The sequence below is a fragment of the Sorex fumeus genome, unplaced genomic scaffold, assembly GCF_029834395.1.
Source record: "Sorex fumeus unplaced genomic scaffold, SorFum_2.1 ptg000043l, whole genome shotgun sequence".
In the NCBI taxonomy this organism is placed as follows: domain Eukaryota; kingdom Metazoa; phylum Chordata; class Mammalia; order Eulipotyphla; family Soricidae; genus Sorex; species Sorex fumeus.
In genome coordinates, this window is record NW_026606100.1 from 7,591,708 (window position 1) to 7,606,465 (window position 14,758).

The window sequence follows — 14,758 nt, forward strand, 5'->3', positions numbered from 1 at the left end:
ACACAATTAAAAGTATTATATTCTATTTATTTATATATATATTTTTTAAAGCCATACCGGTGATTTTCAGGGGTTCCTAAGAAATTACTGGACTCAGGAATTACTCCTGGCCGTGCTCAGGAGACCATAAGGGATTCCAGGAGTGGAATCTGGGTTGACTGCATGCAAGGCAAATTCCCTACCTGCTGTATTATTTCTCTATCCCCAAAGTATTCTATTTTATACTTTAAGCCATGCTACCAGCCCCAAGCAACTGTGGCCAGCACTCAATAAATATTTGACTTTATTTCCAAATTAAAGGGTAATTTAGCAAGCAATAGCACTATCCTATATCACTGTCCTCCCATTGTTCATTGATTTGTTCGAGTGGGCACCAGTAACGTCTCCATTGTGAGACTTGTTGTTACTGTTTTTGGCATACGAATATGCCACGGGGAGCTTGCCAGGCTCTGCCTTGCGGGTGGGATACTCTGGGTAGTTTGCCGGGCTCTCCAAGAGGGACGGAGGAATCGAACCTGGGTCAGCCGCGTGCAAGGCAAATGCCCTACCCACGGTAAATCAAATATCAGTCACATACTAGTCATTATTTTGAGTACTACAATTTATTTTATTTTTGGCATCTTGGACCACACCTGGCTCAAGGTGTTTACGGATCATTTCTGACAGGGCTCAGGGACCATATTTGGTACCAGGGGTCAAACCTGAATAGGATTCATCCAAGACAAGAACTTTATCGCTGTACTATTCTCCATCTATTTATTTTATTTTTTAATTGTCTAATTTAAATTAACCTGTGAATATTTCGTGTTTGCCTTCCCTATGTACCCAGTGCTGTGTTAGATTCTGGGCAGATGCTGGTGATAAACTATGCAGTTTCTAGCCCTGTGCGTGCCTATGTTACATCTTTTTGTGCCTTCCCTTACCGAGAGCATCTTCAGGCCTCCTGAGCTCAGGAACCTGAAACATGCGATTACATAGTACTCAGAAAAGATTTCCAGGTATGCCAGATACCCTGGAGTGTTGGAAATTGAGACAGACTTAGATAAAATGAAGACTGAGTCATAACTCAATTGAGACATGAAGAATAAGCTAGTTAGCTAGGGCACCCAAAAAGATGGGAGAAAAGTGGTTGGTGTGGAGGGAGGAGTGAGGAAGGCTGGAATAAAATGAACTTGAGTGTTGAAACAAGAAGTCTAGGAGGGTAGAGGGGGAGAAATGGGCATAATGAGCCTTCCTTAGATCTTGCTGTCAAAATCCCAAAGCGCGTTAAAGCTCCTTATAATGTTTTCCCCCCTCTTTTCCAAAAGAAAGTATTCTATTTCTGTCTTATGTTTGCATTCCTTTCTCTGCCTGCCCCTTCCTTCATAGATGTCGATGTGACGGGATGCTGTACACATACCTGACTGCAGTGCTCATTTATTTAAAATTGTGGCACTTGTGAAGACTTGCCCTCCTTTCCTTAGTCGCTGAGATTGATGTGTGCTCACTGGAGGTCTCGCTCCTTGGTCAGAAATCCAAGTGAGAGGTGTGATGCTCATCTGGGGTCACGGTGGTGCTCCCAGAAGTGCTCATCAGAGACCACACTTCCTGGCCTTGGGGATTATCTATCTTTCTCATTGTGTGCTTGCCAGGGTGTCACAACCTCTTTTGTGGAGTTTGCCCACAACTGACGGTGATAAAACCAGAAATCACTTGAGGCTCTGGTGATTGCAGAGAGCAGAGCCTCTGGGCTTCAACCACTGAGCTGCCAGAATCACACTTGACACCAATGGGGCACTGGGGATTTGAATTTGCAACCATAGGCTTACCAAGCAGGTGTTCTAAACAAGCACTTCTCAACCAGGAACAATATCATCCCTAGAGATTTCCCCCAGGATATTCCAAGAGAGTCATAGGTAAACAGTCACATAAATGGGGATTATGGCACGGGACCAGGGAATCACCTGGAAGGAAGGAGGGTGTAGAGGAAGGAGACAAATCCAGAAAGGGGTCGCAATTGGGAAAAGGTTGAGAAACGCTCTCCTAATTCTCTGTTCTACTTATAATGATTGGGGCTTGAGGGTGGGTCACACTTGGTGGTGTTCAGGGCTTACTCTGGGCTTTAAATTCCAGGATCATTCCTGGAGGGCTCAGGGAATCATATGTGTTGCTTGGGGTTGAACCCAGTTTGGCTGTGTGCAAGGCAAATACCCTACTCACTATACTATTGCTCTGGCCCTCTTACAATGATTTCTAAAATGAAAAGCATTTAAGTTTGTATTCATATAGTATTTGTCTAAAGTAGACCTTTGTATTGTCCTGCATTCCTTGAGGGCAGGGGGCCAAACAGCATCACCAAGCGCTGCCCTGAACTTCTCAGACGGATCTATTTTACCTTCACTTCCATCCTGCTTCTTAGATTTGCCCACCCGTCCATGAACACCACATCCACCTTCCTGACAAAGACCAATTCGCACCATCTGATCCACATATGCACTCATTTGTCCCTTTCTCTATGCAAGGAATTGAGGATGCATAAGAGATGCCTCATGAAAGACTGCTTGATCTACGGCTGAGATCAGGCATAGCTAAGACCAAAAATCTATTTGATTTCCGAAAAGTCAAATGCGAAAAACACTTGAATCTTAAGTAGCTAGGTGATGGAATTTATTCTCCCCTTCTTGTGGCTTACTAATGCATGTATTTCAAAACCTGCTTTTGTCTTTCTCTATGCAGCCCATCTGCCAGGCGGCCTATCAGAACGATTTTGGTCAAGTGTGGCGCTGGGTGAGGGAAGATAGCAAGTTTATCAACGTTCAAGACAGCTTTAATGGAGATACTCCCCTGATCTGTGCCTGCAGGAGAGGGCACCTGCGAATTGTCTCCTTCCTTTTAAGAAGAAATGCTGATGTGAACCTCACAAATCAGGTGAGACCTTGACATAAGAATAGAGAGAGAAGTTGGCCATGATAACTCCTTTCTCCTGTTGATGGAAGTAGCAAATGTCATTTTCTCCTGGCTTACAGCTCCTAATAACTATTGCACTTGTGGTGCTATTTCATTAGTTATATTTTTTTACTTGCTACATTAAATTTAATATTTCTAGAAGAACCTAGTACAGAAGGTTGGGTTGCTGGTGAGACAATTGCTGAGAAGAAGGGAGCTCATGAAGTAGAGGCTTCTTGAAGCCTCATAGAGAAAGGCATGAAGAATGCATTTAAAGTTGCAGAGTTGGCTGTTACTGAGTCTTTGGGACTAAGCAAGTGCAGTAGGATATGCATAATTGTTGTGAACATGCTTCCACAGTCCCGTTGAAAAACCAGTTCTGCCTCATAAGAAAGGAAAAAAAATCTACTGAACATACAAAGCCATTATCTGAGTGACCTATGCCCACGTGCATCCAATGACAGAGGCAGCTCTGCTCAGTTAAAGAACAGAACGTTTGGGGTAATATTGTATTATTAGAAAAATGTATCAAGGGGCTGGAGTGATAGCGCAGAGGGTAGGGCATTTGCCTTGCATGCAGCTGACCCGGGTTTGATTCCCAGCACCCCATATGGTCCTCTGAGCACCACTAGGAGTAATTTCTGAGTGCAGAGCCAGGAGTAACCCCTGTGCATCGCCAGATGTGACCCAAAAAGCAAATAAAAAAATTTCAAGAATAGACTTCCTGATTGTGCTTATCATTGTCTTTTTTTGACTGGTTATGTTACAAAGCACTTTTATGCGGAGTCCTACAGCTTAACAGGACATAGCATGTTCCCTCACAAAGGCAATAGACCTGGAGAAAGGGAATGTGAAGACAGTATCTGTGGTTCTTATCTGATCTCAGGACACATGTCCTTAGAAAGTGGAGTGAAGGGGATGCCTGAACACAGGGGAAGGACCGAGGAAGTACCCTCCTTCTATCTGTTTAGTAGAAAACCTAAGCCAGACTGCTTGCATTTTTCAGTATCATCAGAACCAGGGAAAGGACCTTAGAGAATACTTTTGATGATTTGGAGTGATGTTCTTTGAATAAGTGTTTGGTTTGCATTTTTGATAAAAATGTTTAATGTTATTAAAATATTTGCTCTTTCATTTTTCTTCCCTACTAGTCTTTATACATTAATCATTTAAGCCAGACATTTTCATTTCTTAATCTATGTTTATGAGTATCTTCAGAAGTACCAAACAAAGACCTTAAAAACCAGCCAAACCAAATGCTATCCTGATAATTCAAGTGACTAAGAGATCATTGATGCTTCAAAAATCAAATTAAATTAAAACACAGATACATTTAATTTTTGAACTGTCAAATTAACAAGTATTAAAAAAGGAAAATCACTCACAAAGAAAGGGAGAGAGAAAACCCTAATAAACCGAATCAGAAATGAAAAGGGGGTCATTACAACAGAAACCACAGAAATTCAGAGGATCCTCAGGGAGTACTTTGAGAAGCTTTATGCCACGGAACATCAAAACCTCGAGGAAATGGATAAATTCCTAGACTCCTACAGACTCCCAAGGCTGAACCAAGAAGACCTGGAATACCTGAACAGACCTATCACCATCAAGGAAATTGAAATGGTAATAAAAAGTCTCCCCAAGCACAAAAGTCCTGGCCCGGATGGATTCACTAGTGAATTCTTCCAAATCTTTAAAGAGGACTTACTCCCAATACTCTTTAAGCTTTTCCACGAAATTGAAATATCAAAAACACTTCCAAACAGTTTCTACGAAGCAAATATCACACTGATACCAAAAGCAGACAGAGATACCACAAAGAAAGAGAATTACAGGCCGATATCCCTGATGAACACAGATGCAAAGATCCTCAACAAACTACTAGCAAATAGAATCCAACTACTCATCAAAAAGATCATACACCATGACCAAGTAGGATTCATCCCAGGGATGCAAGGATGGTTCAACATTCGGAAATCAATCAACATAATCCACCATATCAACAAAAGAAAAGATAAAAAGCATATGATCATATCAATAGATGCAGAGAAAGCATTTGATAAGATCCAGCACCCCTTTATGATGAAAACCCTAGCCAAAATGGGTATAGAGGGGACCTTCCTCAACATAATTAAAGCCATCTACCACAAGCCTACAGCAAGCATCATCCTCAATGGGGAAAAACTGAGAGCCTTCCCTCTAAGATCAGGGACGAGACAGGGATGCCCACTCTCTCCACTGCTGTTCAATATAGTACTGGAAGTACTTGCAATAGCGATTAGGCAGGAAAAAGATATTAAGGGCATTCAGGTAGGAAAGGAAGAAATCAAGCTCTCACTATTCGCAGATGATATGATACTCTACTTAGAGAACCCAATAACTTCCACCAAAAAACTCTTAGAAACAATAGACTCGTATAGTAAAGTTGTAGGTTATAAAATCAATACCCAAAAGTCCATGGCTTTCCTATACGCAAACAGTGAGAGAGAAGAAAGCAACATGAATAAAACAATCCCATTCACAATTGTGCCCCAGAAAATCAAGTACCTAGGAATCAGCTTAACTAAGGAAGTAAAGGACCTGTACAAAGAAAACTACAAAACGCTACTTCAGGAAATAAAAGAGGACATGAGGAAATGGAAAGATATCCCCTGCTCATGGGTCGGGAGACTTAACATTGTCAAAATGGCAATACTACCGAAAGCATTGTATAAATTCAATGCAATCCCTATAAGGATACCCATGACATTCTTCAAAGAAATGGAGCAAACACTCTTGAAATTTATATGGAACAATAAGCCCCCACGAATAGCTAAAGCAATTCTTGGGAAAAAGAAAATGGGAGGAATCAACCTCCCGAACTTCAAACTGTACTACAAAGCAGTAATAATTAAAACAGCATGGTACTGGAACAAAGGCAGAACTGCAGACCAATGGAACAGGGTTGAATATACTGACATTTCTCCTCAATCATATGCTCATCTAATCTTTGATAAAGGTGCAAGTAATGTGAAGTGGAGTAAGGAAAGCCTCTTTAATAAATTGTGTTGGCATCACTGGACGGCTACATGCAAAAAAATAGGCTCAGAACTCTGCCTAACACCATGTACAAAAGTAAGATCAAAATGGATTAAAGACCTCAACATCAGACCAGAAACCATAAGGTACATTGAAGACAAAGTTGGCAAAACCCTCCATGACATTGAAGCTAATGGTATCTTCAAAGATGCCACGCCACTGGCCGAGCAAGTGAAAACAGAGATAGATAAATGGGACTATCTTAAACTAAGAAGCTTCTGCAACTCCAAAGAAACAGTGACCAAAATACAAAGACAGTCTACAGAATGGGAAAGGATATTCACCGAATACACATCTGACAAGGGGTTGATATCCAGGATATACAAAATACTGGTTAAACTCCACAAGAAGAAAACATCCAACCCCATCCAAAAATGGGGCAATGAAATGAACAGAAACTTTCTCAAAGAAGAAATCCGAATGGCAAAAAAGCACATGAGAAAATGCTCTACATCATTAATCATCAGGGAGATGCAGATCAAAACCACAATGAGATACCATCTCACACCTCAGAGACTGGCCCAAATTCAAAAGAACAAAAGCAACCGATGCTGGCGTGGATGTGGCGAGAAAGGGACACTCCTTCACTGTTGGTGGGAATGTCCACTGGTTCAGCCCTTCTGGAAAACAGTATGGACGATTCTCAAAAAATTAGAAATTGAGCTCCCATTTGACCCAGCAATACCACTCCTGGGAATATATCCCAGAGAGGCAAAAATGTATAGTCGAAGTGACATCTGCACTTGTTTGTTCATTGCAGCCCTCTTTACAATAGCCAGAAACTGGAAGAAACCTGAATGCCCAAGAACAGATGACTGGTTAAAGAAACTTTGGTACATCTACACAATGGAGTACTATGTAGCTCTTAGAAAAGATGAAGTCATGAAATTTACATACAAGTGGTACAATATGGAAAGTATCATGCTAAGCGAAATGAGTCAGAAAGAGAGGGATAGACATAGAAAGATTGCATTCATCTGGGGGATATAAAGTAACAAAGTATGAGATTAATACCCAAGAATAGCTGAGATCAGCACCAGGAGGATTACTCCGTAACTTAGAGGCCAGCCGGGTATCCTAGAGGAAAGGGCTATTCAGATAGAGAAGGGAGCACCAAATAAAGGATGTTTGGAGGATCCTCCCAGGAGGGGAGATGCATGTCGAAAGTAGACTATGGACTGAACATGTTTGCCACTCAATGCCTCTTTTGCAGACCACAACACCCAAAAGGAGAGAGAGAACACAGGGGATTGCCCTGCCACAGAGACGGGGGGATGGGGGGATGGGGGTGGGAGGGATATTATCCATGGTGGTGGAAAATGGGCACTGGTGGAGGGATGGGTATCTGATCATTGTATAATTGAAACCAAAGCACAAAAAATTGTAAATCTACAACTTTAAAAAAATAAAATAAAATAAAGGGGGAAAAAAAAAAAAAAAAAAAAAAAAAAAAGGAAAATCAAATGTAAGGAAAGAAAAGGAAAGTTTAAATTATCTTATAGGGGCACATTTGGCAGAACAACATGTAAAGCAACAATACCCCTAACACCAGATTCAACTTTTAGAAACTTATGATGCAGAAAAAAATTTAGAAATGTTGACAAAGATTTATGAAAGAAGATACTTGAGAAGTGTGATTTTTAAAATGAAAATTCAACAGACCTGAGCATTTAATGAACAGGCCTTAACTTAATAAAGTTGGTTCATTGAACAGAAAGCCATAGAGCAATTATAGTTAGATGTTTTAAAATATTAATTAGCATGGAAAATACACAAATTCTAAGCATTAATTGAGAAAAGCAAGATGATCTTTCAGATAAATAATATTCTATATCTTAAAGTACAGCAAATATGAATTTAAAGAACCACATGTCAATTATACTGCAATAGTACTGAAATAAAATAGACTATAAAACAATATAGCCTAAATATCACAAGTGAAATCTGAGATTCTTAACAATGGATATTAAATTATCTCATATACACTCATCTTGTTTTCATTTTTTAAAATTAATTTATTTATTCTGAATACCCATCCCTCCACCAGTAACCATTTCCCACCACCTCGGATCCCAGTAACCCTCCCACCCCCCATTTCCCCCATCCCCCCCTGCCTCTGTGGCAGGGCATTCCTCTTTGTTCTCTCTTTCCTATTGGGTGTTGTGGTTTGTAAAAGAGTTAAGCCTGATTTTCAGGGAGAAACGTTGGATAATTTACTTTCCATTGATCACTTTATATATATGCAGCCGTGCGGTTTGGCGTGAAAGTCCTGTTCCCGCATGCTCCAGCTGTGCTTGTAGAGGCTCTTGGTCACCGGGGTTCTATCTGGAGGAGGCGGGATGCGGCACCTACCCCATCTGGGACTTCCCGGTGATCTCGGCTCTCTTTGGGACCTGGAGCATTCTCCGGGAGCTGTGGAGTCCCCCAGCGGCCTCTGGTTTTCATTTTTTTAAGTGAAGAATGCACATACTTTAGTATTTAAAAATCAAAAAGTATTCTGACTTAATAGTGCTTCCCCACAATAAAAAATTGTTTTCTCTCTTCTCTCTTCCTCTTCCTCTCATGGATTAGGTTGGTAGCCCAATCCCATTAACTGTTTTTCGTTATGCCTCCTTGTGAATATTTCTATCAACCTTTGTTTTATAATGAGGCCCTGAAGCTCAACATCCTGACCATATCTCAGAGTTAAATTATACACCTGATAAATATTCACATATTTGAAGAATTCATTGGACTTATTTCCATTCACCTAGCACTGGCCCTTTGTGTAGGAACTTGAGAAAAATGCCAGCTGGTTAAGATTTTTTAATGAAACAACCACAGAATAAATAATAGTACGTCAGAGATGATTAAGGGATGACTGGAGCTTTTCATATTCACAGTCTTATGTTCCTGTCGCAATGTATTATTTTCAAACACTGTGAGGATCCATCTTTTGATGATATTTAGACTCTATATTTTACCATGTGGTCTTTCTTCTCTGCTTGTCCTTCCTCCAGCCTTTATGGGAGGTCTGGGATGTTTGAGCCACACTCAGTAGTGCTGGAGAGTTACTCTTGGCTCTAATTTCTGGTGGTGCTCAGGGGTCCATGTAATGCAGCAGATGGAATCAGGCTTGGCCACATGCAAGGCAAGCAAATAACTTAACCCCTGAACTATCTCTCCAGCTCCTCTTTCCTTACCCCCATCTAAGTATTTTCTTTGTACAGAACTATATTAAATATTCTGATCAATGGGTGGGGGGGGGGAGACCTAATTTCTCTGACAGACTCCACAGGGAAAAGTATTATAATACACTAAAATCTAAAGGTGAAAACTCAACTTTTTGATATGGTAGTCTGAAAATACAAATTTGAAACAAACTATTTTATTAATAGAGTTCTTTTCTTAATTTCCAGAAAGAAAGAACCTGCTTGCATTATGCAGTGAAGAAAAAATTTACCTTCTTTGATTATCTACTTATTATCCTTTTAATGCCTGTTCTGCTTATTGGGTATTTCCTCATGGTAAGTATAGCACTCCTGCATGAAGGACAAGGCAATGATTAGAAAATCAATAGAAAAGCTCATCAAATTTTGCTAGACCAGTGAGTTACAAATAGATAATAACAAAATAACTACAAATACAAATAAATAATGACAAAACTTTGTAAAACACAGGCCTGTATTTTACAAATGGCATTTACAATATACATATGATGCCAGGATTCAAGTCAAGTGAGAAGGTAGCAAAATAAGTTAGTTGTGGTAAAACAAGATAGTCATGGTGAAACAATCTTTGCAGTGTTTATTTAAAAAAAAAAAACAAGTTTTTAAAACTTGATTAAAAATTATTGGAAGAAAGCACAAAAAATCTTGAATATTCAAAGCATTTTTTGTTCCTTTATTCCTTCCATTTTTGTTAGTTTATATCTTTGTGCATATCTTTCCAAATTTTTTGTTTTTAAGAACCTGTCTTGTTTGTGAGTTAATAAACATATTAGAGATATTTTGCTGTTGTTTTGGGGTCATACCTAGTGGTGATGGGGAACAACTCCTTGCTTTATGCTGGGAGCTGACTCCCTGTTGGTGTTCAAGAAATCAACCATATGTTGCAAGGTATGGAAACTGTGTTTCCCTTATGCAAAGCATGTCTTGGCCCTTAAAGTGATCTCTCCAGCCCTCAAGTGAGAGATTTTCACCCAAAACCTAAGAACTACAGAAGATCTTTATAGAGAATTTTGTGTTCAAATGACTCTTTGGTACAAAATTCTTCTTGATATAAAAAGATGTTGGTATAAGAATCCAAACACATTATGAATAGAAAATCAAGCTTTGTGTCTTAGCTTTTTAATTGAGCGACATGTAATTACTGACTCATTGACTTTTTACTATCTTGTTCCCTTATGACAAAGTCAACCTGTGAGAGATGACTCAACAATTGCATAATTTACTCCAGCTGAATGACTGCTCTTCCTTCTCATAAAGATATGCTAATGGACCATGGGAGTTAGTTATTACTGTTTTCATAAACTCTGGAACAAAATTTGTCAAACATGTTACTATATCTGTGGACATTGAAATGTCACAGGCATTTCTATTTAATTAAATAGAAAACACCCACAGATTCTAATGACTGTATTTGGGAGAACAATAGTTATAACTCATTGACAAAGTATAATCTGGTTTAGATATTTGAAAAGTTCTTGAAAAATTAATTGTTCACCTGGTACTTGAGTATTTGTAGTTTGGAACTGGGCAGAGGAACTGTCATTAATTTATAAAACTTTTTAAGAGATAGTGAGGACACAACCACAATGGTGATTAACAAGGTTTATTCAGAATTTTTGGACACAAAACCCTGCTTTCTAAGAGTGTCCAATGTCTAAAGTTGGAGGTCTAACTATACTGATCTGATGGCATGAATATAGTTTATTAATGGGACCTATATCTGTCCTTATCATTGGCCAGCATTTGTGTCCATAAAGGTTAAGTTACATGAAAGGAAATTATAGAAAAGACCAGAAGGTACTGTGTTCCTTTTGCAAAGGGTGAGAAGAGAAAGGCTGAGAAGACTTTGACAAACAAGGAAGGTATAAAGAGAAATGCCAATGGCATGAAGTATGCTTAACGATAAGGAAACTGAAATTCAGTGACCCCCGAGAACAGGAAGAGCTATGTTCCCTGAACAATGAGAAGTTGGGAATACACTCCAACAGACAAATCATCCAAATCTCTGGTGGCTGAACAGAAAACAGTGATTTCCAAGAAACCTAATTAATTCCATTCATTGGTTTAGTCATTCAATCCATATTTATCTGGATCTACTATTTGCCAGACACTGTGCTGAGGGTGGCAACAGACTCCCACTGATTCTCAGACAAATGTAGCTCTGGTCCTCATGATTGCTAGAGGTGATGGATAAAGACCCATCCACCAAATGACAAAAACACGTGTAACATGATGATTAGACAGGTGATGCAGAGTCAGTAGTTCTTATGAAAGCCCTGAAGGGAGAAGTATCAGCTGGCCAGGTCGGTGAAGAATGTCTCATGGAGAAAGAGGGTTTGTGGGCTGTCATGGGAAAGGTGGATTTACCAGGCAAAGGGAGGACAGAGGCTTTAGGAGTAAAGAAAATTCTAAGCAATCCATCTCCAGTATGAGGGAGCCTGGGTGGAATGAAAGATGAACAAAAGTCTGGGGGGTAGATCAGGTGAGCAAGGCAGTATAAAACAAGATTCCTGGGATCTGGGGTAGACATGGAAACATACCAGATTTTATAGGAACAGTCTGAAGAGAGGGATTGTCTCTGCTCTCAGAAAACAGGAAGTTTGAGTGAGGAAATCATAGGTTACAGGACCCCATCCTCAGCACAATTTGTAAGATTCTAGAATTTGCCTTCCTAACAAATTTCCAGGGATTGGCATTTTTATTTCTAGACTGTACTCTGAGAACTTTTTGATATTGGAGTAGTGTGAAGGGAGGGGAATTTTAAGGAAGGTATGTAGGTTCAAGGATTTTGATCAAGATGAAGTCTACGGATTATAAGTATCATGTGGCGAAAACATCTGTAAATAAGCCTGTTTTGCAATTGCTGTTTATGGCAGGTATCAAAAACAAAGCAAAACGAGACTCTCATACGGATGCTCCTTGATGCTGGTGTTGAAGTTAATGCTGCAGATTGTGTAAGTTTATATTTGTTAGCTGTTTTAAAATGATACATAGGGGCTGGAGCAATAGCACAGCGGGTAGGGCCTTTGCCTTGCACGCGGCTGATCTGTGTTTGATTTCCAGCATCCCATATGGTCCCACGAGCACCGCCAGGAGTAATTCCTGAGTATATGAGCCAGGAATAACCCCTGTGCATCGCCGGGTGTGACCCAAAAGAAAAAAAAAGAAAAAAATACATAAAAGGGATTTTCTGTAGATTGGTCTTTTTATCTCTGAAGTTCTTTGCCTAAACACCATTACCTTAATTTTATTTAAGTTTTTCAGTGGCATCTAGGAGAATTTGAGACTGCTTATAGTTTGCCTGTAAGCTCATGGAAATAACATTTTTAATTGATTATAAAGAACTAGGAAAACAGAGGCTCAGCAGTTAAGACAATGGAAATTTAAATGTTTACAGGTAAACCAAATGCTTGCCACTTTGTACCTATGTGAGCTTCTGCAAGTCATAAACTTACCTGACTCTGTTTGCTCTTTTGTAGTTTTTATAAAATTTCTTTATTCAAAGCACTCTTAATAGAGTGCCTGGAAGGTAGTAACTACTTAGAGATATCTCCTTGTCAATGACCCCTTCAGTTACTAAGAAAGAAAAGGGCAATAGAACATCCAAATAACAGTTATAGTTGTGACAATGAGAGCAGCACTGGCTAACTTCTTTCTCATTAAGGGTTACATTTATACCTATAGTTTTGTAAATTTATACTCATTTTCCTCCCTTAAGTGATCGTAATTGATCAAACATTTGTTTGTAGGAAGTTTTATTTGCTTACATATATTGAAAAATTCTTCATTAAAAAATGGCAACTTTAAAATTGAGGTATCACACCCCTTATACTCAAACTATATTTCATATCAACGGTAGTTAAAACAATGTGGTATTGGTGTAAAAATATGCACATGGGCCAGAGCAATAGCAGAGAGTAGGCAAGCTTGCTTGCATGTGTATAATCAGGGTTTAATACCCAGCATTCCTAGTGAGCAGAGAGCCAAGAATAAGCCTTAAGGATAGCCAGGTGTGACCCCAAACAAATAAAAAATAGGCACACAGATCAATGAAATACATAGTTCTGAAATAAAGCCACAAATATAAGGACAACATGAGCTTTCTATAAGTTGCATATTTTTAGTACAAACAGGAATTGAAGACGAAGGTTAATTGTGATTACAGAAATTAATAATAACACACACTGAGGTAGAAGTCTTTTTGTTAGTTTCTTTGGTTCTGATGTCACACCCAGAGGTTCTCAGGGCTTACTTCAGGCTCTGTGCTCCAGGATCACTCCAGGTAATCCTCAGGGGACAGTTTGTGATGGAGATTGAACCAGGGCGGGCTGTGTGCAGGGTAAGTGTGTTGCTTGTTGTGCTCCCTCTGACACAGAAAATACTTTTTTTAAAAAAGAAGTACACTTGCACACACATAGCTTACAGAATTTTTTCTTAGTTGTACACTACAAAAAGTGGGAAAAATACGCTATAGAAGCCACATGTTACAGTGTGTGAAGTGGTAAACTGAGTTGTTACAACACTGTACTTTGTGTTTCAGTATGGATGCACTGCCTTACATTATGCCTGTGAAATGAAAAACCAGAATCTTATCCCTATTCTGTTAGAAGCCCATGCAGATCCCATGATAAAGAATAAGGTAAGATGGGTGGTCTATGGTTCTTCCAGCAGCATAATCTTCCAACTTTGACATTGTACTGAGTTAAATGGACTGCCTTTGATATTGTTCATGGCAAAATTAATCATATTAATGAGGAATCAAGCTGTCTTATTTACTGTTAGAACTAAATAATACATTTTAAAATGTTTACTATTCATCTATTTGAGGGGTTGATGAACTCTTGTGTATGGGACCATGTGGTTCAGAGAATTGAATTAAGATTGGTTCCAGTACCAGAATTGAATGACATTTCAAACCCAAATATTACAGTCTAAATTTTGCAATCAGTCTAAGAAGATATTTTTTATCCTTTGCACTGCCATTAGCCTCTATTGCATATCAATAACCCTGATTCCCTTTTCTCCTCAGCGTGGTGAGAGTTCCCTGGATATTACACGAAGATTAAAATTTTCCCAGATTGAATCAATGCTAAGGAAAGCATCATAATCCTTGTGACCACAATGGACAAGTTAAAAAAAAAGATCTATGACTGGATTTTTATCTCTATCTTGAACTTCGTGTTCATGGACTGCTCAACTTGGGTGCCACAATTTAATGGGGGTGGTGATATTGACCATGGATAATGTTTCTGAAGCGCTTTGTGTTTAGAACTCTTTGCTGGAGTGAAGTTCTCCATAGTTTAATCCTAAATGAAACACTAATGCAATTGGCTTTTCCACCTCAGTCCAAGTAGAATGGCATTTCTAACCCAGTCTCTTTAGAGGGACAGTTACCTGAAATAGTATTCTTTCTTCTCTGTATGCTCCTCTAATAAAGAGGCTGTCTTGTCTATGTTCTGTCCTGGGAGACAAAACTGTTCTTCTTACATGGCTGGTATCAAAGAATCAAAGTACGACATGTATTTGTCTGGAAGAGGTGAGTGGTG

At 39.3% G+C, this 14,758-nt stretch overlaps 1 protein-coding gene across 1 annotated transcript; it reads left to right on the forward strand.

Moving 5' to 3' along the window:
- The first annotated feature begins 2,521 nt into the window (after window positions 1–2,521).
- ANKRD22 (ankyrin repeat domain 22) lies at window positions 2,522–14,351 on the forward strand. The gene is made up of 6 exons (XM_056120818.1): window positions 2,522–2,599; window positions 2,716–2,907; window positions 9,402–9,509; window positions 12,089–12,166; window positions 13,753–13,851; window positions 14,242–14,351. Exons 1-6 carry the CDS (start codon window positions 2,522–2,524, stop codon window positions 14,317–14,319), a joined length of 633 nt encoding a protein of 210 aa, XP_055976793.1. The 3' UTR covers window positions 14,320–14,351.
- The last annotated feature ends 407 nt before the right edge of the window (window positions 14,352–14,758 follow it).